The sequence below is a fragment of the Lepidochelys kempii genome, chromosome 7, assembly GCF_965140265.1.
Source record: "Lepidochelys kempii isolate rLepKem1 chromosome 7, rLepKem1.hap2, whole genome shotgun sequence".
Classification (NCBI taxonomy): domain Eukaryota; kingdom Metazoa; phylum Chordata; order Testudines; family Cheloniidae; genus Lepidochelys; species Lepidochelys kempii.
In genome coordinates, this window is record NC_133262.1 from 50,146,210 (window position 1) to 50,172,208 (window position 25,999).

Below are 25,999 nucleotides of genomic sequence, written 5' to 3' on the forward strand. Positions count from 1 at the left end.
CCAATGTGTTCTCGGTTTAGTAACACTAACTGGTCCCATTAAACGTACAAGTCTTGGTTTTGTGATTAAAAAGTCAGCAAAGCATATTTCAAAAGGAAGTATACAGGGGGTACTAAGTAAGTTCCCTCTGATTCTAGAGGTATTACTGCAACAACTGATGTTTCTCATTTCAAGTGGAGGGAATGTTTCTGAAAACTTTACTCTTCCTAAAACTGGAAGGAACTTTTTAAGTACTACATGTAGTCTGGCAAGTAGAATATGGAAGAATACCATTGTGGCTGCTTCCTTACCAAAATATATATGCAACAAAGAGAAGAGCAAAGCAATCTGGGATTGCATAAAGATTTTCAGCGTGACAAGAAATCATGTGAATATTTATTTTGTATTTATTTGATTGGGGGAAAGGCCTCTTGGAGTTGTCAGAATGAGTGTTAAGTTTTAATAATGTAACCTCTTTATTTCGTCTGGTACAATCTGTAGCCTGCTTCTTTATTCAGAATTTTAAATTTAATGAGGAAAAAGAGATACTGTAGTATTTAATTTCCATGAAAGGATGAAGATTGCAAGAGGGAATTATTTACAACAGTGAACATGCTGTGGCTGTTATTACTCTGATTTCAGGAAAAGGAGCAGATTGCTGCTGGAGATATAAGAAAACACTTAACTAATTCTTTTTGTTAGTCTTCTAAAGAGAATACTCCAGTTTCAGGTGTGTGAAGTCCTGAATTTTGAAATGGGAATACTTGAGATTTAAAGAACACTAATAAACTCTTAAGGAGACAGTAGTTTCAAAAGAGGAGTAAGGGAAAGAAAAGATTTCATCTGATAATATGAAGCACTACATTTGAGGGGAAAAAAGTTCTAAAAGTCAATGTAAAGAAAAATTCAGTTTTACTATATTATTCCTCTGATGGAATGTGAAATTACGTCTACTGTAGGTTATTCCACTTCTACCTGGATAAACTTTATATTTGATTTTAGAGTTAAACTGAAACAATAGGAGGTTCTCACATTTAGATTTTTTGCTGCCTTTTTCTTATTAGGCCTCTACAGTAAGTTCTTCAAGGTATGTGCTAATCTTCTTGGTTAAGACTGTTTTTTTATGTATATATGTTTTGAACTTTAATGTAATTGGCAAACAAATCTTGGTGGTTTTAAGCCTTTTCAGTCTTTGATGCTGATTGGATCAGAACGTTGCATTTAAAGAGACACTCCTCAACATAAAAGTGAAATTTTGTACAGAAATGATGTACAGCAGCCTGGCCAGCTCCTATGCCAACTGCTCCTCACCCAGCATAGGTGATGTGTCTGGGGCAGGATGGTACGTGCCTGCACTCTGCCAGTTTTCCACTGGCATGTGGTCCCTTGGGAATCATAGCCAGGTTGGTGTAAAGTGAGAGCAGGTCTTTGGCTGCTGTAATTTATGATTTATGCTGGGGCAGCTTGAGAATCAAGGAGCCATAACCAGCTGTTTGACTGCCTTCCCACTCTCCTTTGTCAAGTGGATCTAGCAGAGTAGACAATCAGGACTATTATTTTTGAACTATCAGCATTTTGCTCTTTTACAGACTTCTGTTTTTCTATTTTCTCTTAGTACAAGGTGTTGCAAAAGTCAGTTGTGAGGAGATAGTTGGGTGAGTGTTGGCTATCAGCTCAGCAGGAATGACCAGGCCATTAGTGTTCCTGGAAACTGAAGCCAGTGCTGCATTGTGAATTCATCAGCTGATGTTGGAAAAGCGTTAAGCCCTCTCCTGGCAGTCTGCTGCGTACTTCTCATGTTTTCCATGAAACGTTGTGGTGATACCCCAAGATTCCTCTTAGAACACACAGAGTAGCCCAAGTATAGAGAGAAGGTTTAAAGTATGTGAAATTTACTTTGATCTCATCCTGCAAGGTACTGAGAGTCTTAAATTGCCACTGAGTTGAAGGATTGCTTCATTATGTCTCCGGTGGCCTTGGTATATGAAAGTTTGCCATTTTTGTCATGTATTGCATTTTCAGAATTGGCTGTAATCATCGAATCCTCTAAAACTTGGTTTACATACATGTTTTTTAATGATATTTCAGCACACCAAGAAGACCGGCTCAGTCGGATCTCCCTGTTGGAGAGAGATCAGCTTCCCCATCCCTTAAACAGTCTGCCCAGACCCATGAAAGCACAAGAGAGATGCTGAGCCATGGACACGCCAGCCAACAATCAGATGGACCTAGGAGGATGCTCCAGGTGGACGCCAGAATTCAGAGATCAGGACGATCTCCCTCTGTATCACCAGATCGAGGCAGCACCCCTACCTCACCTTATTCTGTCCCACAAATCGCACCCCTTCCAAGCAGCACTCTCTGTCCGATATGCAAGACAACAGAACTCACTTCCTCTCCTAATCAGCCAAACTTCAACACTTGTACACAGTGTCACAACAAGGTCTGCAACCAGTGTGGATTCAACCCCAACCCCCATCTCACTGAGGTAATTGCTTCATTTATTTCAGTTTTTCAGCCTGAAATTTTTGGCTCCAGAGGTAGCTAGTAAGATGGCTCTAACCCCAGATCACCTTTGGTGTTTTTAGGAATCATGGGAAACAGTCAAGTTGGTGTTCTGAGGAAACATTATGTGCTGCCAAATAGTTCAAATTTCAGGCTGTCTTGCATGCTCTGAGCCTTGAGGTTGCATCCTCATCTTCCAGGTTCATGACAGATTAACATCCTTGTTCTTTAACAGTGACGCTGTTGGCTAATCAGTGGATGGTTGTAGTGATCTGAGGACTGTAGAGAAAGAATGGGAAGCGTTTATACGGGAAAAGCTTAGACCTTCATGGAGGTACAGTTTCCATCTAGATTCTTCTTCACCACCATCCAGGTCATGGATTTCCTGACTCAGGTTAGTTCCACTTGCATAGATATGTCATAGGTGTGAAGGGCTATACCATATAGGGATATTCATGAGGTGGTGACCGGTGGCAGAACAAGTATTTGAATGCTGAATATTTCAGATTCTGAGTGATACAGGTGATAGTTTTTGGCTGTGAATGCCTGACAGAATTGGAAGCAGATATTTTCTTCTGACTAGGAGGGAGATAAGTGAGAATAATCATTTGCAAGTTAATGTCTACTTGTAAAGTGTTTCACCAAAGGTGTCTGATGTGGGCTGTGTAAAATTGTAAGCATGAGATTCCCGGGGGCAGATTTGGCAGTGTTTGAAATAGCTGAGTGATGCAATGCTGAGGACATGCTGGTGTGTGGGACTCCTTGAAACCCCTGGTCAGTCTTATTTATCTATGACTTTAATTATGGGTACATGTAAATTTGTAGCTGAAAGAACAAGGTAAATGTACTTTTGTAGCTATTCAGGAGATACAGAATTGAGATTATTAGTATCTATAAAATTTTCCCAGGTAATAGAAAATAATAAAATCTTATGATTTAAGGTAAAATGTTCAAAAGTGCTTATGTGAGTTAGGAACCCAAATACCTTTGAAAGCTATGGGGAGTTGGGCTCCTAAGTCACATAAGTAATTTTGAAAATTGTCCCCATAATTTCAGTGATCAGCCAGTGATTCCTGTGGATTCCCACTTCACTAACAGAAATTTCAGTTTCTAAATGTTGTTGCGTCATATAAGGCCTCATTGCTTTCAATATTTCTTCTTTGGAAAAGGAGAGGTTAGGAGGACTACTATCTCTTGCATAGAAAGTTATATGATACTTATGCCAGCTGCATGTTTCTTTATAGTAATTGGTTAGGCTCACAATAGAGGTCTTTCTACAGCATGGGGAAGTAGACAGATACCGGACGCAGTGTTGGTATGTAATACTCTTTTATAAATATAGAGAGAAGGGTAGCATAAAATCCCTCCTTGGCAGCTGTACTGAATCGCCTTACCTGTAAGGGGTTAAGTAGTTCAAATAACTTTGTTGGCACCTGTCAAGTTTCCTTCCCCACTCTGAACTCTAGGGTACAGATGTGGGGACCTGCATGAAAACCTCCTAAGCTTACTTTTACCAGCTTAGGTTAAAACTTCCCCAAGGTACAAACTATTTTACCTTTTGCCTTTGGACATTTATCGCTGCCACCACCAAAAGTCTAACAGGTATATAATTGGGAAAGAGCTCGTTTGGAAATGTCTCTTCCCCCCAAAATACTCCCAAACCTTACACTTCCTTTCCTGGGGAAGGTTTGATAAAAATCCTCACCAATTTGCATAGGTGAACACAGACCCAAACCTTTGGATCTTAAGAACAAAGAAAAAGCAATCAGGTTCTTAAAAGAAGAATTTTAATTAAAGAAAAGATAAAAGAATCACCTCTGTAAAATTAGGATGGTAAATACCTTACAGGGTAATCAGATTCAAAACATAGAGAATCCCTCTAGGCAAAACCTTAAGTTACAAAAAGACACAAAACCAGGAATCTATATCCCATTCAGTACAGCTTATTTTCTCAGCCATTTAAAGAAATCAGAATCTAATGCATATCTCGCTAGATTACTTACTAAGTTCTAAGACTCCATTCCTGTTCTGTCCCCGGTAAAAGCATCACACAGACAGAGCCTTTGTTTCTCTCCCCCCCGCCCCCAGCTTTTGAAAGTATCTTGTCTCCTCATTGGTCATTTTGGTCAGGTGCCAGCGAGGTTATCCAAGCTTCTTAACCCTTTACAGGTGAAAGGGTTTTTCCTCTGGCCAGGAGGGATTTTAAAGGTGTTTACCCTTCCCTTTATATTTATGACACGCCTCCCCAAATCACAGATAGGGTGAAACGCTGGCTGTGATTTCTTCCTGGAGCTCTTGGAGAAAACAGAGTTAATAAGACACATGCATCTCTAAATATACTACCAAGTATATAAAGACTAACAATATTTTCCACATCTCAAGGATGATTTTAACCAGTTGATTCCGGGAAGCTTTCACGGGAGAGAGCATCAGCTACTTTGTTAGAAGCTCCTGAGATGTGTTGGATGTCGAAATCAAAATCTTGGAGAGCTAATCTCCACTGAAGAAGTTTTTTGTTATTTCCCGTGGCGGTATGAAGCCACTGTATGCAGCATGGTTGGTTTGCAGGTGGAAACGCCGTCCCCAAACATGTGGGCGTAGCTTTTCCAGAGCGTAGACAATGGCGTAACATTCTTTTTCGCTGACTGACCTGTTGCTTTCCCTCTCAGACAGCTTCTTGCTGAGAAACACTACAGGGCGGAATTCTTGATCCGGTCCTTCCTGCATTAAAACTGCTCCCACACCAGCTCGGACGCATCTGTGGTTACTAGGAACGGTTTGTCAAAGTCTGGGGCCCTTAGCACAGGGTCAGACATGAGTGTCGCTTTAAGCTGGTTAAAGGTCTTCTGACACACTTCGGTCCACTGAATGGCATTTGGCTGTTTCTTTTTGGTTAGGTCTGTCAGTGGGGCAGCAATTTGGCTGTATTGCAGTACAAATCACCTGTAATATTCAGCCAAGCCTAAGAAGGATTGGACCTGTTTCTTTGACTTTGGGACAGGCCACTTTTGGATAGCATCCACTTTGGCCTGTAGGGGGTTGATAGTTCCTTGACCCACCTGGTGTCCAAGGTAAATCACTCTGTTTAGGTCTATTTGACACTTTTAAGCCCTAACCGTTAGTCCTGCCTCCCTTATGCGCTCGAAGACTTTTTGTAGATGTTCCAGGTGTTCTGCCCAAGAATCCGAAAATATGGCCACATCGTCAAGGTAGAAAGAAAAGGAGTACTTGTGGCACCTTAGAGACTAACCAATTTATTAGAGCATAAGCTTTCGTGAGCTACAGCTCACTTCATCAGATGCATATCTGATGAAGTGAGCTGTAGCTCACGAAAGCTTATGCTCTAATAAATTGGTTAGTCTCTAAGGTGCCACAAGTACTCCTTTTCTTTTTGCGAATACAGACTAACACGGCTGTTACTCTGAAACCTGTCATTATGCAAGGCACTGCATTTAGCCGTATGGAGTGGAAATCTATCAACTGCAGGCAGTTTCCACAATATGCATCTGATGAAGTGAGCTGTAGCTCACGAAAGCTTATGCTCTAATAAATTGGTTAGTCTCTAAGGTGCCACAAGTACTCCTTTTCTTTTTGCGAATACAGACTAACACGGCTGTTACTCTGAATCCTCAAGGTAGGCGACTGCATATTCTCCTAATCCCGTTAGGAGACCATCTACAAGTCTTTGGAAGGTGGTGGGTGCATTCCGCAGCCCAAAAGGGAGTACATTAAATTCATACAGCCCGAGATGGGTGGAGAAGGCTGACCTTTCCTTGGCAGATTCATCCAGCGGTACCTGCCAGTATCCCTTGTTTAAGTCCAAGGTAGAGATGAACTGGGCCTGTCCCAGTTTCTCTAATAGTTCATCTGTGCATGGCATTGGATAGTTGTCTGGGCGAGTTACAGCATTTAGGTTATGGTAGTCCATGCAAAAACGTATTTCCCCATCTGGTTTGGGAACTAGAACCACTGGAGATGCGCATGCACTGCCAGAGGGGCGGATTACACCCATCTGTAGCATATCCTGGATCTCCCGTTCTATAGCAGTTTTAGCTTGAGGAGACACCCGGTAAGGTTGGACTTTAATTGGGTGAGCATTACCTGTGTCAATGGAGTGGTATGTCTGTACAGTCAGTCATGGGGTGGCTGAGAACATCAGCACGTAGCTAGGGCACAGCTCCTTGATCTGCAGTTGCTGCATAGGCCCAAGGGTCATGGAGAGGTTCACCTCTTCCACGCCACCAGCACTTTTCCCTTCATAGTAGACACCTTCAGGCCACTCGGCGTCGTCTCCTCCCTGGGCTGTAAACTGAAAAACCTTTAATTCTCTGGAATAAAAAGGGCTTTAGAGAATTAATATGGTACACCTTAGGCTTTCAGTTGGAGGTGGGGAACGCTATGAGATAATTAACAGCTCCCAGGAGCTCTTGGACCGTGACTGGCCCTTCCCATGACTCTTCCATTTTATGGGCCTGGAGTGCCTTCAAGACCATGACCTGGTCCCCTACTTTGAAGGAACGCTCTCTGGCATGTTTATCATACCAGGCTTTTTGCTCTTTTTGAGCATCCTGTACGTTTTCTTTCGCAAGGGCTAGAGAGGTTCGGAGGGTGTTTTGTAGGTTGATTACAAAGTCCAGAATGTTAGCTCCTGGAGAAGGTGTAAATCCCTCCCATTGCTGCTTCACCAACTGTAATGGCCCCTTAAGCTCGCGGCCATATACAAGTTCAAATGGTGAAAACCATAAACTGGGATGTGGTACAGCTCTGTAGGCAAAGAGCAACTGCTGCAACACTAGGTCCCAATCATTGGAGTGCTCATTTACGAATTTATGTATCGTGGCCCCCAAAGTTCCATTAAACTTCTCCACCAGGCCATTTGTTTGATGGTGATAAGGAGTGGCAACCAAGTGATTTTTACCCCATGAGCTTCCCAAAGGCTTACCATAGTTCCTGCCAGGAAATTAGTTCCTGCATCTGTGAGGATGTCGGAGGGCCAACCTACCCTGGCAAAAATGTCTGCTAGTGCCTGGCACACACTTTTAGCCCTGGTGTTGCTCAGAGCTACTGCTTCTGGCCATCAGGTGGCAAAATCCATGAAAGTCAGTTTGTACTGCTTGCCTCTGTGTGTCTTTTTCAGAAAAGGACCCAGAATATCCACAGCTACTCACTGAAATGGAACTTCAATGATGGGGAGTGGCTGGAGAGGGGCTTTGACCTGGTCTTGGGGTTTTCCTACTCTATGGCATACCTCACAAGACCGGACATAGGTAGAAACATCCTTGCCCATTCCCTCCCAGTGGAATGACCTCCCCAAACGGTCTTTGGTCCTGTTCGCCCCAGCATGGCCACTAGAATGATCGTGGGCTAAGCTCAAGAGCTTGGCCCGATGCTTAATTGGAACTACCAACTATTTCAGAGGATGCCAGTCTTCCTGGTGTCTACCAGAAAGAGTTTCCTTGTATAAAAGTCCTCTTTCTACAACAAATCTGGATTGATTAGAAGAGCTGAGAGGCGGTGGGTTGCTCCGTGCCACCGTCCAAGCTCTCTGGAGGCTTTCATCTGCTTCCTATTCGGTCTGGAACTGTTCCCTTGATGCTGGAGACATTAGTTCGTCATTGGATTGTGGACTTACGCTTGGTCCCTCTGGAAGCGATGTAGGGGATGGGTCTGTTTCCGTTGACTGTGAACCGCTCTTCACTGGTGCACTATGTTGGGATTCAGGCTCCAGATGAGCTGGTGTGGGGTTATCGGCTGCTGCTGATTCAGGTTTGGTGGGGCCCTCTGGTGTTGGGGTTGCAAGTACTGGGTTCAGTGCTGGCAATGGGTCTGATGCTAGTTGTTCCGCCGGTTCTGGTTCTGGGACTGGCTCTGTCTGGGTCTCTGGGACTGAATCCACTACTGCTGTTGCAGACATTGGCCTCGGGTCCGGGTCCCTCACCTCTGACCGGGTCCTGGTAGAAGTTTCTGGAACAGAGCCAGGTGTGATAGCTGGTTTAGCCTGGCTGCGGGTGACCATTCCCACCCTCTTGGCTAGCTTCATACGATTCGCCAAGTCTTCTCCCAACAGCATGGGGATGGGATAATCATCATGGACTGCAAAAGTCCATGTTCCTAAGCAGCCCTTGTACTGGACAGGCAACTTCGCTATAGGCAAATTGAAAGAGTTGGACTTGAAGGGTTGAATTGTCACTTGGATCTCTGGGTTGATTAAATTGGGGTCCACTAAGGAAGCATGGATAGCCGACACTTGTGCCCCTCCATGCAGTGACCTTGTTCCCGCCCACAGTCACAGTTTCCCTCCGCTCCGAGGGTATCTGGGAGGTATCTGGGCCTGCGGACCTCTGGTGTGATTCCGGTGCAATGAACTGTAATCTGTTGGGGTTCTTGGGGCAGTTGGCCTTTACATGCCCCAGCTCGTAACATTTAAAACATTGTCCAGCTGACGGGTCACTGAGGCGAGGTGGGTTGCTGGAGAACGGTGTGGCAGGACGATAAGGTATCTGGAGGGTTCCTTGGAGGGTAGTTGGGGCCTTGGGCTGCACCCAGTAGTAGGGTGTGGTCTGGGGTTGTCCCTTCTGGTATCTGCTCCAACTGCGACCAGTTTTTTTCTTTTCTGCCACCTCCACCCATTTGGCTCCAATCTCCCCCACCTCGATTACAGTTTTGGGCTTCCCATCTAGGATGTATCTTTCTATTTCCTCAGGAACACCCTTTAAGAACTGCTCTATTTGCATTAGGAAGGGCAAATCCTCTGGAGATTTAATGCTTACTCCTGATATCCAGGCATCCCAATGTTTCACAATGTGGTAGGCATGTCGGGTAAATGACACGTCTGGTTTCCACCTTAGGGCTCTGAACCACCGACAGGAATGCTTGGGTGTTAGCCCCATTCTGACTCTCACCTTGGTTTTAAACAGTTCATCCCGGTTCATTTGTTCCTTAGGCATTTCAGCCGCCACCTCAGCTAAGGGTCCACTGAGCTGCGGCCTCAGCTCTACCATGTATTGGTCTGTACAGATGCTGTACCCAAGGCAGGCTCTTTCGAAGTTTTCTAAGAAGGCCTCAGTATCAGTGCCTGCTTTGTAGGTGGGGAACTTTCTGGGATGGGAAGTGGTACCTGGAGAAGGATTGCTAGGGTTTGTTGGTATATTCTGTTGAGCCTTTGCCTTCTCCATTTCCAGTGCATGCTTTCTTTCTTTTTCCTTCTCCTCCAGTTCTTTGGCCCTTGCCTCCGTAGCTCTCCTGTGGGCAGCCTTTTGGTTTTTTTCTGCCTCCATAGCTCTCCTGTGGGCAGCCTCTTGGTTTTTTTCTGCCTCTTTCACTGCCTCCAGTCTGGCTAACTCCAATTTGTGTTGTGTCTTGGTTTCTGTCATCTTTGCCTCTCTGTTTTTAACTAACCCGAGAGTTAGAAATAAAACAAACAAAGAAACAAAAAACTTGGCTTGCAAAATTTTGCTGTGCTGTAATATGATACCTATATTCTCTGATAGTGATTGTCAGCCTACAGAAAAATCCTAAAAAAAACCCAAAAAAACAAACCAAAACAAACCAAAACAAACAAAAAACCCTAACACCTTTGTCTCCAGGCAAATGGGCAGAAAACCCCTCTAGTTGCTCTTCGGTAAAAAGCAACTTCAGGTCTGTGAAGACTTGTGAATTTCCCTGCAGGAGGTTAACTACGCTGCCTTTAGGTAGAGAAAACTCCAGTTCACAAAAGACAATTCCCTTTTGTCTCTGCTCTGGCACCCAAGCAGAGAAAAAAACCCTCTAACTGCTTTCAGCTTAAAACCTGCTTTCACTGCATATCCCCTGTGAACGCCAGTTTCCCCATTTCTCCTCGGCTTAATCTCTTGCAGTATAGCCTGAGCTCTAGTAACTATAGCAACTCTCAAAGGCTCCTTTGCCGCTGTCTTGTCCAAGGCATCAGCCTTATCATTCCAAAATTTCTTGCTCTCCTCTCGCTTTTGATGGCCTCTTCTAACACATCATATCTTTGGTTTCCCTATATTCCTTTTTAACCAATAATAAATTTTGCTTCCAGTCCTCCTTTTGGACTAGACTTTTTTTCCTTTAGCTGTTTCCCAATTATTTCTTTTCCAAGTCCTAATCCAATACAACAACCCTTGTACTGTAAAATCTGAATCCATATACACGTTCAAGTCAATCCACTGTCCAATTCTTCTCTTCTAACAAATCACTAAGGGCAAGGGTGGATTTGATTTAAATCAAATTGATTTAAATCACTAGTGAGGAAGACTTGATTTAATCATGGATTTTTACATAAAAGTGCATTCTTGTTGGTTGTTATAACCTTTATGCATATTCTTCACAACTCAGAGATAGATGTAGGTTTCATTTTTAGAAGGTACACACTATACATTTTTAAAGTGATTTATTTTGAAAACTTTCCAGATTATTTGTACAGCTATATCAGAAAACAAATGATTTTTCGTAATTTCATTTACCAAAGGCAATTGAAGCAGATAGTTCACCTCCCAGTGATTTCATAAATATCTCCAATTCAACAGATTCATCATTAATATTTGGAAAATTTTCTTGCCATGTTGTTTTAGGAGGAGAACATCAAGAGACAAACATTTAAATTGTTTTATTTAACGAAAACAACGTTATGTATTCTGGATTTTTTTCTTCAACAGCAAACTTGTAATATTTTAACAAACAAAGTATATGAATTTTTTATTTTAGTTGAACATTCTAGTTTTTTAAAATCACGTTTTGTTTTTGCTAAAATTGTTTAAAATAGTTAAATGAAATATTTTAAAAAAATCAACTATTTCAGCCAGGTCAACATGAGAAACATAAAATATTGGCTTCTGCAGCTAACTCAGTCATCTTCACCTTCATTGTCCTGTTTGTTCATAATCTGGAAGAGGAAAAACAAGCTTTCCTGCTTTTTCGGGTCCCAAATGATTTCTCAATTTGGAATGAATTAGTCCAAAGGAAGAAAATATTCTTTCTACTGCGGCAGAAGAAGCTACTGCTGTTAAAAGTGAGAGCATCACTTCAGTAGTCTCTGAACCCAAGTGCTTAACTGACATCCACCAGTTCGCTGGTGTGACTTTCTATAAATCATCATCAGCAAACATATTTCTTAAATGGTTCACCTTTAGCTGTGAAGTTTATTATTGTTGGCATTATGGAGGGATGATTGCTGGATGTCCATGTCATAGCCAACTCCTCTTCTTCAGCAGTTGAGGTTTGACCCTGGTACTGAGTATTGAGAATATTTGCAAGAAAATGAGCTGAAGATAGTGCTTATCCCATTTGTTTTGGGGTTTTTTTTGGTTTTTTTTTTTAGTGCTTGTAATTTTAACTGTTGTTGCATATTTCTCTTTAAGATCTTACTCACTTCCTTCCAAATTTCAACAGTGTCAGCAATAAAACAGCTATTTCCCTGCATTTTGTTCAAGGCTATAGAAAAAGGCTTCAGGGTACTCAGATTGTGTTCAACATTTCTCTTAAGCCCAATGTTGAGAACTTTGGCTGTGAGCGGGTGGAGCAGGTCCTCAAGGAATCCATTTTGAAGCACTTGGAGGAGAGGAAGGTGATTAGGAACAGTCAACATGGATTCACCAAGGGAAAGTCATGCCTGACCAACCTGATTGCCTTCTATGATGAGATAACTGGCTCTGTGGATATGGGGAAAGTGGTGTGTCATAAATATAAAGCCAAGGATAACAACCTTTATGTATGCAGTAACATAAAATCCCTCCTGGTCAGAGGTACAGAATCACTTTACCTGTAAGGGGTTAAGAAACTCAAATTACCTGGTAGGCACCTGACCAAAAGGACCAATAAGGAAAGAACATACTTTCAAATCTGGGGTGGAGGTTTTGTTTCTTTTCTCTTTGTTTGTTCCCTTTCTGGATAGAGAGAGAGATGAAGCAGGTAAGGCATCTTCTGAAAACATACCTGAAATGATAGTTAAATTGCAGAAATTGTAAGTAAAGGCAATGAAATGCATTAGATTATCTTTTGTTTTAGCTTGTGAATTTTCCCTGTGCTAAGAGGGAGTTTTATTCCTGATTTTTGTAATTTTGAAACTGAGCCTAGAGGAGAATCCTCTGTGTTTCAGATCTTTTTATTACCCTGTAAAGTTACCTTCCATCCTGATTTTTGCAGGTGTGATTCTTTTACTTTTTTTTCTTTTTTTGGGGAGTGGGGGGTAATAAAATTCTTCTTTTAAGAACCTGATTGATTTTTAGTGTCCTAAAACCCAAGGGGTTTGGTCTGTGCTCACATTGTACCAATTGGTTAGTATATTATTCTCAAGCCTCCCCAGGAAAGGGGGTGAAGGGACTTGGGGGAGTATTTTGGGGAAATAGGGACTCCAAGTGGCCCTTTTCCTGAATTCGGGTCTAAATCACTTGGTGGTGGCAGCAATACCGTCCAAGGACAAGGAAAAGATTTGTGCCTTGAGGAAGTTTTAACCTAAGCTAGTAGAAATAAGCTTAGGGGGTCTTTCATGCTGATCTTCATATCTGTACCCCAGAGTTCAGAGTGGGGAGGAAACCCTGACACGGTGGATTTGATATATCTTCACTTTAGCAAAGCTTGTGATATGGTCTTCCACAGTCTTCTTGCCAGCAAATTAAAAAAGTATGGATTCGATGAATGGACTATAAGGTGGATAGAAAGCTGGCTAGATTGTCTGGCTCAACGGGTAGTGATTAACAGCTCCATGTCTAGTTGGCAGCCAGTATTAAGCGGAGTGCCCCAGGGGTCGTTCCTGGGGCTGGTTTTTTTCAACATCTTTATCCATGATGTGGATTATGTGATTAATTGCACCCTCAGCAGATTCGCAGATGACACTAAACTGGGGGGAGAGGTAGATATGCTGGAGGGTAGGGATAGGGTCCAAAGTGACCTAGACAAATTGGAGGTTTGGGCCAAAAGAAATCTGATGAGGTTCAACAAGGAGAAGTGCAGAGTCCTGCACTTAAGAAGGAAGAATCCCATGTACTGCTGGGGGCCGACTGGCTAAGCAAGCAGTTCTGCAGAAAAGGACCTGGGGATTACAGTGGACGAGAAGCTGGGTATGAGTCAGCAGTGTGCCCTCGTTGCCAAGAAGGTCAATGGCATATTGGGCTGTATTAGTAGGAGCATTGCCAGCAGATCGAGGGAAGTGGTTATTCCCCTCTATTCAGCACACCTGGAGTATTGTGTCCAGATTTGGTCCACCCACTCTCTTTTTACAGACCCAGTTTGGGAATATTTTAATGAAGTTCCTTTTTACTGCCATTATGGGTTTCCCCTTCTAGCGAGAGAATGGTATGGTAGATCTCAAATCAATGAAGGCTACACTCAGAAAGACCTCAAGACTTCTTTCAGAGTAGTAGCCGTGTTAGTCTGTAACCGCCAAAAAGAACAGGAGTACTTGTGGCACCTTAGTCTCTAACAAATTTATTAGAGCATAAGGTGTCATGGGCTACAGCCCATTTCATCGGATACATAGAATGGAACATACAGTAAGAAGATATATATACACAGCCAGAGAAGGTGGAAGTTGCCATACAAACTGTGAGAGGCTAATTAGTTAAAATGAGCTATTATCAGCAGGAGAAAAAAACTTTTGTAGTGATAATCAAGATGGCCCATTTAGACAGTTGACAAGAAGGTGTGAGGATACTTAACTTAGGGACATAGATTCGATATGTGTAATAACCCAGCCACTCCTGTCTCTATTCAAACCCAAGTTAATGGTGTCTAGTTTGCATATTAATTAAAGCTCAGCAGTTCCTCGTTGGAGTCTGTTTTTGAAGCTTTTCTGTTGCAAAATTGCCATCCTTAAATCTTTTACTGAGTGGCCAGAGAGGTTGAAGTGTTCTCCTACTGGTTTTTGAATGTTATGATTCCTGATGTCAGATTTGTGTCCATTTATTCCTTTGCGTAGAGACTGTCTGGTTTGGCCAAAGTACATGGCAGAGGGGCATTGCTGGCACATGATGGCATATATCACATTGGTAGATGTGCAGGTGAACGAGCCCCTGATGGCGTGGCTAATGTGATTAGGTCCTATGATGGTGTCACTTGAATAAAACTTCTCCAGCGCATAATTAAAGATTTTACAACCTATCCTGAAAAATGATCCCTTACTCACAGATCTTGGGAGACAGACCAGTCCTCGCTTACAGACAGCCCCCCAACCCGAAACAAATACCCTCCAGCAACCACACACCACACAACAAAAACACTAACCCAGAAACCTATCCTTGCAACAAAGCCCGATGCCAACTCTGTCTATTACAGAGAACCATTTAAGGATCCCTTTTATCCTTGCCATCACGTGACGCAAATCTGCTACTATTGGTGCCATAAGAAGAGGATTACTAGTGGCACCTTAGAGACTAACCAATTTATTTGAGCATAAGCTTTCGTGAGCTACAGCTCACTTCATCGAATGCAAGCTGTAGCTCACGAAAGCTTATGCTCAAATAAATTGGTTAGTCTCTAAGGTGCCACTAGTACTCCTTTTCTTTTTGCGAATACAGACTAACACGGCTGCTACTCTGAAACCTATTGGTGCCATAGGGGAAGTGGCTTTGTTAATTTGTCTAAAATCCACTGTCAATCAATTTGGTATAGGGTCCCTCTCCAGTCTCCTGAGGCCTTTAATATGGGCCAAACTGGGCTGTTGTATTCCAGATTTCCCTTTTCAATTACTCCCTGTTGTTCTAATGATTCAATTATCTTTCCAATACCTGCCTCCTGTATGTGGGTATTTACACTGTTTCTGTGGTGGTACTTTATCACCCAGAATTTTAACACATGCCTCAATTCCACCACATTCTGGTTTATTTTTAAGCCATACATCAGGGAACTCTTTTACTCACATATCCTGCTGATCTAGATTAATTTCCTCTACTGCTTTTGCAGTGCACATTCTCTGAATGTGTCCCGCTGTCAGAGCACCCTCCATCCAGCTGGACATATGCCATAAGATTCCATTGGTTAAGTCCAAAACCAGCCAATTCTCCTTTAGAAAAGGAGTCTCTAGAATTACTGGATTGGCCATTTGATCTATCTGCAGCATTTGTTCTCTACAAAAAAAATCCCCAGCCCCCATTCTGGGTATAGTTATTTTCACTGAATAATACATTTTCCCCATCACTCCTTCCCCAGTAAAGGACACTGCTGCAATGATCTCAAATACATACTGAGTCAAGTCACAATTTCTATTTACAATATTTACACCAGCCCCTCTATCCAGTAGAACATCTTTGGGTCCATTATCTCCCACAATGACAGTCATCCTAGGTCTCCTATTTGAGTCCCACCTTAATCTGATCATCATCTCCCACTCCTGGGGACCAATTTCCAGTGGGAGCAACCTGTCACCGGGGCCTCCCTATGGAGCAAGTTTCTTAAAGCCTTCAGTTTGCACGGCTGCAGTTCCTCTCTGCTCTTTAAAAACTTGCTCTTCTCTCATTTGCATTTCTTTGATAAATTCATCAGTGGGTTTCCCATCCCATTTGTCCATATCTACTCCCCTCAACTTTAAATACTTCCAAGCAATGTTTCACATAACATCACCTCCCTTTTGAGGCTCACTCCGACCATGTCACCCTCTACCTCCCTGGAGTGGGGCAGACTGTCCTCTGCCTCAGCCTCCTGATCTATACGTGCTTTCATTTGAATAAGTCACTGCCTCAACAAATGGCACTCTGGATTTTGTGCCATCTACCTGGCTTCCCCCTTTCATCATCCGTTGGCATACTATCCAATGATCCAACACATCCAGAATGGTCAATCCCTCCATTTGGGCCTGGTGCTCCAAACTAGTAGACATTGCTAATAAATTCATGTCCAACCCTTCAAACACATTGATCCAAAATTCCCTTTGATTCAAATCTACTGCCATCAAAGAATTGGGTTTAATATGATTTTTGGCCTCTGCCTCAGCGTTAGTTATTGGTAATATTTTCCCTACCAATAACCCCAATGCAGTCCTCCTCAAGAAGTAATGTCTGGGTGAATCTTCTGGCTTCACACAGTCTGCGCTGGATAACGCCTTCATAGGTCTCTGGCCTATCTCTTTTCCTAACACGATAAACTGCGGCACCTCTTGGTGAGCTGTTGGTTCTTTTGCTCGATCTACCGCTTGCCTGGTCTTTCCAATAGTGGCTGCCATAATCAGCCTAAAAGACTCACTCATATTTAAGTTCTTTGTTCCTGCCAACTCTGCCCAGTGTACTAACCATGTGTCTAGATTCTTTGTATTTACTGGGCGCAATGACTTTGCCATAGAATCATAGAATATCAGGGTTGGAAGGGACCTCAGGAGGTCATCTAGTCCAACCACCTGCTCAAAGCAGGACCAATCCGTAATTTTTGCCCCATATCCCTAAATGGCCCCCTCAAGGATTGAACTCACAACCCTGGGTTTAGCAGGCCAATGCTCAAACCACTGAGCTATCCCTCCCCCCCATTTGCTTGTGAACTGTGAGGGCTGCTCTCATCTTGGTATTCGTGCGCTTCAGGGCGGGGAAAGCAAGTGACAAAGTTCCATGAAAGTGCACTTACGCATGCGAAAGTTTCGCACTCACTGGGAATCGTTCCAGACGTGCAACACTATGCAGTCCCACCAGTCTGTGCTTGTTTCCCGGGCCCAGGATCGGTGTTGCATGGCATGAACCTGCCCCATTACCACCACAATGTCCAAATTGCCGGGGCCCATACTTTGAGAGAAGTCTGTGTGCGTGTCCTCATCACTCTAGTCACCGCGCTGCCACTGCCTCCTCACCTGCTTTTGCGTATACTGCATGATAATGTGCGTGGTGTTTACAACACTCATAACTGCCGTGGTGATCTGAGCGGGCTCCATGCTTGCTGTGGTATGGCATCTGCAGGAGAGCAGAGCAGCAATGGACGCGGCGGGTGGATGAAGCTGTTGACATCAATATGGCGCCCGCACAGAAAAAGGCATGAAACTATTGTCAGCCATTGCTTTCACAGAGGGAGGGAGTGGGGAGCAAGGGGTAGGCTGGCAGCAGTCGGTTCAGTATGACTGCTAGCCATAGTCATCTCCTGGGTGCTCACAAGCAGACGGTGCAGAACGACTGTGGCCGTCATCGTTTCTAGGCAGACTGAATCTCCATGAGATGAAACTTAAGAAGAGAATGACCTGGAGTCACACTCATGTCTGCCCAGGTGCCCCTGACCGACCTCCCTGAGGTCGGCCAAGAGCACACAGGAGATGACGATGATGATGACAACGACTGCTACCTGTCGTACTGCACCATCTGCTGCCACAAGGCAATGAGCTGCTGCTGTGTGGCAATCCAGTACCACGTCTGCCAGCACCTGGGACACGTACGGTGAGCTGAGTGGGCTCCATGCTTGCTGTGGTATGGAGTCTGCTCAGGTAACCCAGGAAAAAAGGCACGAAACGATTGTCTGCCATTGCTTTTACGGGGGGGCGGTGACAACATGTACCCAGAGCCGCCCGCGACAATGTTTTTTTGCCCCATCAGGCATTGGGATCTCAACCCAGAATTCCAATGGGCGGCGGGAACTGTGGGATAGTTACTCACAGTGCAACGCTCCGGAAGTAGACGCTAGTCTCGGTACTGTGGACACACTCCGCCGACTTAATGGTCTTAAGTGGGGACACACACAATCGACTTTTTGGGTGTCTGGGTGAGGAGGCTATGGAACTTGGGGAGGAGGGTGGTTGATTACAAAGGGGCTGCAGTGGCGGTCTGTGCCTTTCCTGCACTTCACCCATAGGCCGGAGCATATCAGTTTGAGTGAGGGAGGTAACCTAGTGACAGAGGATGTGGAAAAAGCTAATGTACTCAATGCTTTTTTTGCCTCTGTCTTCAAGAACAAGGTCAGCTCCCAGACTACTGCACTGGGCAGCACAGCATGGGGAGGAGGTGACCAGCCCTCTGTGGAGAAAGTGGTTCGGGACTATTTAGAAAAGCTGGACAAGCACGAGTCCATGGGGCCAGATACGCTGCATCCGAGAGTGCTAAAGGAGTTGGCGGATGTGATTGCAGAGCCATTGGCCATTATCTTTGAAAACTCATGGCAATTGGGGGAGGCCCTGGACGACTGGAAAAAGGCTAATGTAGAGCCCATCTTTAAAAAAGGGAAGAAGGAGGATCCTGGGAACTACAGGCCAGTCAGCCTCACCTCAGTCCCTGGAAAAATCATGGAGCAGGTCCTCAAGGAATCAATTCTGAAGCACTTAGAGGAGAGGGAAGCGATCAGGAACAGTCAGCATGGATTCACCAAGGGCAAGTCATGCCTGACTAATCTAATTGCCTTCTATGATGATATAACTCGCTCTGTGGATGAGGGGAAAGCAGTGGACATGTGATTCCTTGACTTTAGCAAAGCTTTTGACACTGTCTCTCACAGTATTCTTGCCAGCAAGTTAAAGAAGTATGCGCTGGATGAATGGACGATAAGGTGGATAGAAAGCTGGCTAGATCATCAGGCTCAACGGGTAGTGATTCATGGCTCCATGTCTAGTTGGCTGGCGATATCAAGCTTCCTGGACACTACGGTGCTGATAAGCAATGGTCACATAAACACCACCCTATACCAGAAACCTACTGACCGCTATGCCTACCTACATGCCTCCAGCTTTCATCCAGACCACACCACACGATCCATTGTCTACAGCCAAGCTCTATGATACAACTGCATTTGCTCCAACCCGTCAGACAGAGACAAACACCTACAAGATCTCTATCAAGCCGTCTTACAACTACAATGCCCACCTGCTGAAGTGAAGAAACAGATTAACAGAGCCAGAAGAGTACCCAGAAGTTACCCACTACAGGATAGGCCAACAAAGAAAATAACAGAACACCACTAGCCATCCCCTTCAGCCCCCAACTAAAACCTCTCCAATGCATCATCAAGGATCTACAACCTATCCTGAAGGACGACCCATCACTCTCACTGATCTTGGGAGACAGGCCAGTCCTTGCTTACAGACAGCCCCCCAACCTGAAGCAAATACTCACCAGCAACCACACATCACACAACAGAACCACTAACCTAGGAACCTATCCTTGCAACAAAGCCCGTTGCCAACTGTGCCCACATATCTATTCAGGGGACACCATCATAGGGCCTAATCACATCAGCCACACTATCAGAGGCTCGTTCACCTGCACATCTACTAATGTGATATATGCCATCATGTGCCAGCAATGCCCTTCTGCCATGTGCATTGTCCAAACTTAACAGTCTCTACATAAAAGAATAAACGGACACAAATCAGATGTCAAGAATTATAACGTTCAAAAACCAAAGAGATTGAAGTGTTCTCCGACTGGTCACTTGATTACAGACCTAAAAGTGGCAATTCTTCAACAAAAAAACTTCAAAAACAGACTCCAACGAGAGACTGCTAAATTAGAATTAATTTGCAAACTGGATACAATTAACTTAGGCTTGAATAGAGACTGGGAGTGAATGTGTCATTACACAAAGTAAAACTATTTCCCCATGTTTATTTCCGCCCCTACTGTTCCTCAGACATTCTTGTCAACTGCTGGAAATGGCCCACCTTGATTATCACTACAAAAGGTTTTTCCCCCCTGCTCTCCTGCTTTTCACTCTGGGTTAGGGGTGGGTGAACACTTTATTCAATGAATATGCCTCTTGTTTTCTTCAGGAGTCTGTGAATAGACTGATTTTTACAGATTTGTTCATTATTTACAGATATTTGATAATTGGATGACTCAATCATATTTCAACCTATTGTTTGTTTATGAAATATTCCCCACGATTGTTGCTATGAGTAGTTGTTCTTAGTAGTATTTGTGATGGATTCCCCCCAGAGTGTCACCTGGAACTGGGGTGCCACTGAGCCCATCTGACCCACCAGCCTGGACTCCCTTTACACTGTATTGCTGTGACAGGCCCTCAAGCCGCCTCCAGCACACATACAGGTAGAGAGACACCCAACTGCAGCTAGAGACAGATGTTGAGATCAGCTGTGCATGGGAAGGCTTCAGCTAAGGAACTGCTGAGCTACTCAAGTGCACATCCTCCTCTGGAGGGTAAACCCAAAATTATACCATCTTGCACTGCACAGAGAACTGTACAGCATAAGTTCATGAAATTCGCCTCCTCCCTCAATGTGGAGAGGACTATTTCTGCACCAAGTTATGATTCCCAAAAACACTGGTTTTAGACAAAGCAAAAATAAATTTATTAACTACAAAAGATAGATTTTAAGTGATTATAAGAGATAGCAAACAGATCAAAGCAGGTTACCTAGCAAATAATCAAAAATGCAATCTAAGCTTAATATACTAAAGAGATTGGATATAGTTAGCAGATTCTTACCCTAAATGATGATTTAAGCTGGCTGCAGGCTCTTAAGGGGCAAGCTGCACTTGCTTGAAGCTTAAAAGCCCCAGGTATTCTTTTCACAGACTAGAAATCCCTCTAGCCTGGATCCAGCACTCCTCCCCCCCCAGTTCAGTCCTTGTTTCTCAGGTGTTTCCAAGAGTCTCCTTTCAGTGGGAAGTCAGTGAAGAACCACAATGATGTCACTCCCCTACTTTAAATAGCTTTTGGGTGTGGTGGGAACCCTTTGTCTCCAAGCTTAGTTCCCACGCCTTTCAGTGGAAAAACACTGGTATTCCAAGATGGAGTCCAGCACCAGGTGATGTAGTCACATGCCCCTGTAGTGTCATACCACCCATGACTGAAAGCTGTTTATAGTGTCCTCAGAAAGGCTCCCCAGTGGGAGATGAACTTCTTCTAAGACCTATTGTTCCCCCAATAGTCCATTGAGTTGAATGGGCTGTTGTTCCCAGCTAGCCATCTAGACTGACAGTCTTTTGCCTAGTGTGAGTTTCCCAAGTGTGAACACATTTGTAATAGATACATAGACAATATTCCTAACTTCAGATACCAAAATGATACATGTGTACAAATAGGATAATCATATTCAGTAAGTCATAACCTTTACAATGATATCTCACATGACCTATCTTATATAAAATACATCATAGTTATGCCATAACCATATCATAATAATATCTCTATGAAGAATATGGGGCATAGTGTCACAGTATTGTTTGTGTTTTCTGATTAGATGACCTCTGAAGCCCCAAAAGAACATCAAGATGGCTGCACAAAACACTTCCAACATCATTATTTATGTGACTACGTATTTCCATGAATATTTGGGTGTGAATACATTTTCACATGAGTTTTCATGATGCTTTCACTTCCAGGCTCTAGGAAGGCAGAGAGACCATAAAATTTGATACTCCTCCTTGCATTCAACATTCCATGGCAGGATTACATTACCAACATGAAAATAAGAAGAAATAGTCAAGTTGGTAATTCTTCTAAGCAAAAGAAGCCAAGTGGAACAGAAGTTGTGCTTTTCTTTAGCACCTGCCCTATTGTGTGAATGTCTGAAACAGCAGGAGCAGCAAGGTGGGAACTGCAGTAGTTGTTTGACATACCACCTGGGTGTTAATCAGTTTTCAGTTATTTACAACCACAGTGAAAGTAAAAAAAAGAGCTGTTTTCTTGTTTTAACCATGTGAGTATGTCTGTTATACCTGCACATAGATTAAATATACATAGCCCTGGTCTACACTACGGGGTTAGGTTGAATTTAGCCACATTAGGTCAATTTTAAAATGAATGCATCTACGCAACCAACCCTATTCTGTTGACCTAAAGGGCTCTTAAAATCAACTTCTGTACTCCTCCCTGGCGAGGAGAGTAACACTAAAATCGACCTTGCTGAGTCGAATTTGGGATAGTGCAGACACAATTCAATGGTATTGGCCTCCGGGAGATATCCCAGAGCGGTCCAATGTTACCACTCTGGACAGCACTTTGAACTCCGATGCACTAACCAGGTACACAGGAAAAGCCCCCTGGGAAATTTTGAATTTCATTTCTTGTTTGGTCAGTGTTGCAAGCTCAGCAGTAGAGGTGACCATGCAGTCCTCCCAGAATCACAAACAAGCTCCAGCATGGACCAAAAGGGAGACACTGGATCTGATTGCTGTATGGGGAGAAGAATCTGTGCAGGCCGAACTCTGATCAAAAAGAAGAAATGCTAATTATATGCCAAAATCGCACAGGGCATGGTGGAGAGAGGCTACAACAGGAACACACAGCAGTGCCATGTGAAAGTTAAGGAGCTCAAGCAAGCCTACCAAAAGACAAAGGAGGCAAACGGTCGCTCCAGGTCAGAGCCCCATGCATGCTGCTTCTATGATCAGCTGCATGGCATTCTAGGGGGGGACCCTACCACTACCCAACCACTGTCCATGGACACCTGCAAGGGGGGAGTCTCATGCAACAGGGAGGAGGATTTGTGGATGAGGAAGAAGAGGAGGAGGAGAATGCGCAGCAGGCAAGCGGTGAATCCGTTCTCCCTGGCAGCCAGGACCTTTTCATCACCATGGAGTCAATACCCTCCCAAGGTGGGATCCCCAACCCTGAAGCCAGAGAAGACAGCTCTGGTGAGTGCACATTTGTAATTACAGTACAGGGTTTAAAAGCAATAGTGTTTAATGTTTGATTTGCCCTGAAGAATTGGGATGCATTTGCAGCCAGTACAGCTACTGGAAAAGTCTGTTAACATGTCTGGGGATGGAGCAGGAATCCTCCAGGGACATGTCCATAAAGCTCTCCTGGAGGTACTCTGAAAGCCTTTGCAGAAGGTTTCTGGGGAGGGCTGCCTTATTTCATCCTCCACGGTAGGCCACTTTACCACACCAAGCCAGTAGCAAGTAGTCTGGAATCATTGCAGCACAAAGCATGGCAGTGAATGGTCCTGGGTTTTGGTCGCATTCAAGCAACATTCGGTCTATATCTTTCTGTGTTAGCCTCAGAAGAGTGATATTATTCATGGTCACCTGGTTGAAATAGGGGAATTTTTGTAAGGGAACAGGAAAAGGACCCTGTTCATGCTGGGTTGTTTGCACTTGGTATCATCTTAAATTTTACTCTCCCTTTTTATCTCCCCCCAGGTGCAAATATTTTTATGCTCCCACTATCATCTCCATCCCTGAGGTTATTACAGATCAGAAGGAGAAAAAAATGGACTTGCGATGACATGTTTTCCGAGCTCATGCAGTCCTCCCGCACTGATAGGGCACAACTTAATGCATGGAGGCATTCAGTGGCAAAGGCCAGGAAAGTTGCAGTGGGGGAGGTTTAGATTGGATATTAGGAAAAACTTTTTCACTAAGAGGGTGGTGAAACACTGGAATGTGTTACCTAGGGAGGTGGTAGAATCTCCTTCCTTAGAGGTTTTTAAGGTCAGGCTTGACAAAGCCCTGGCTGGGATGATTTAACTGGGAATTGGTCCTGCTTTGAGCAGGGGGTTGGACTAGATGACCTTCTGGGGTCCCTTCCAACCCTGATATTCTATGATTCTATGATTCTATGAAAGCATTAAGTGAGCGTGAAGAGCAGAGGCAGGAGGCGATACTGAGGCTAATGGGGGAGCAAATGGACATGATGAAGCATCTGTTGGAGCTGCAAGAAAGCCAACAAGAGCACAGACCCCCGCTGTATCCATTGTATAACCTCCTGCCCTCCTCCCCAAGTTCCATATCCTCCTCACCCAGATGCCCAAGAACGCGGGGGGACGACGACACCCAGCCACTCCACTCCAGAGGATGGCCCAAGCAACAGAAGGCTGTCATTCAAACAGTTTTGATTTGTAATGTGGCTACAATAAGTAATGTGGCCTTGTCCTTCCCTCCTCCTGCACTGCACCCCACCCAGGCCACCTTGTCAGATATCTCACTGTTTTTTTAATTAATAAAGAAAGAATGAATGGTTTCAGAACAATAATTACTTTATTTTCTTTGCCAGCTGTGGTCGAAGAGGTGAGGGTGTTTGGCTTACAGAGAATTAAAATCTACAAAGGGGGCGGGTTTCCAGGAAGGAGAAACACACACAACTGTCACACTGTAGCCTGGCCAGTCATGAAACTGGTTTTCAAAGCCTCTCTGATGTGCAGCATGCATAGCTGTGCTCTTCTAATCGCCCTGGTGTCTGTCTGCTCAAAATCGGCCACCAGGCGATTTGCCTCAACCTCCCACCCCGCCATAAATGTTTCTCCCTTACTCTCGTAGATATTATGGAGCATGGAGCACACAGCAAGCAGCAATAACAATGGGAAAGCTGGTTGCGCTGATGTCTAACCTAGTCAGCAAACAGTGCCAGTGAGCTTTTAAACGTCCAAAGGCACATTCTACCATCATTCTGCACTTGCTCAGCCTATGGTTGAACTGCTCCTTACTACTGTCCAGGCTGCCTGTGTATGGCTTCATGAGCCATGGGAGCAAGGGGTAGGCTGGGTCCCCAAGGATAAATATTGGCATTTCAACATTCCCAACGGTAATTTTCTGGTCTGGGAAGTAAGTCCCTTCTTGCAACTGCTCGAACAGTCCGGAGTTCCTAAAGATGCGTGCGTCATGCACCTTTCCCGGCCATCCCACATTGATGTTGGTGAACCATTCCTTGTGATCCACCAGTGCTTGCAGCACCATTGAGAAGTACCCCTTGCAGTTTACGTACTGGTTGGCAAGGTGGTTAGGTACGAAGATAAGGATATGTGTTCCGTCTATCACCCCACGACAGTTAGGGAACCCCATTGCAGCAAAGCCATCCAGTATGACCTGCACATTTCCTAGAGTCGCTACACTTGATATCAGAACGTCAATGATTGCAGTGGCTATTTGGATCACAGGAGTCCCCACAGTAGACTTGCACACTGCAAATTGATTCCTGGGTGACCAGTATCAGTCAGGCGTTGCAGGCTTCCACAGGGCTATCGCCACTCGCTTCTTAACTGTCAAGGCAGCTCTCATCTTGGTATTCCTGTGCTTCAGGGCGGGGGAAAGCAACTCACAAAGTTCAAGGAAAGTGGCCTTACGCCTGCGAAAGTTTTGCAGCCACTGTGAATCATCCCATACCTGCAACACTGTGCAGTCCCACCAATCTGTGCTTGTTTGCCAGGCCCAGAATCAGCTTTCCACTGTATCAACCAGCCCCACTGCTGCCATGATGTCCAAATTGCCACAGCCTGTGCTTCCCGAACGTCTGTGTCCATGTCCTCATCATAATCATCCTCGTGCTGGCGTCTCTTAGCCCGGTTCTGCACATACTCCAGGATAATGTGTGAGGTGTTTACAGTGCTCACAGCAGCAGTGAGCTGAGCGGGCTCCATGCTTGCTGTGGTATGGCGTCTGCACAGGTAACCCAGGAAAAAAGGCTCGAAATGATTTTCTGCTGTTGCTTTCAGGGAGGAAGGGGCGACTGACAACATGTACCCAAAACCACCCGCAACAATGTTTTTGCCCCATCAGGCATTGGGAGCTTAACCCAGAATTCCAATGGGCAGGGGAGACTGCGGGAACTGTGGGATAGCTACTCACAGTCCAATGCTCTGTATATAGATGCTAGCCATGGTATTGAGGACACACACTGCCAACTTAATGCGCTTGAGCGGGGACATACACAATCGAATGTATAA

The 25,999-nt window shown here is 44.4% G+C and overlaps 1 protein-coding gene across 3 annotated transcripts in view; it reads left to right on the top strand.

Annotated features, from left to right (window-relative positions):
- Positions 1 to 25,999, top strand: part of BSN (bassoon presynaptic cytomatrix protein) — a 465,957-nt gene that overhangs the window by 12,435 nt on the left and 427,523 nt on the right. For all 3 annotated transcript variants that reach the window (XM_073352634.1, XM_073352633.1, XM_073352635.1), the window contains exon 2: positions 2,068 to 2,467. In XM_073352634.1, the coding sequence (XP_073208735.1) occupies positions 2,068 to 2,467 (400 nt within the window). The remainder of the gene's footprint in view (positions 1 to 2,067; positions 2,468 to 25,999) is intronic.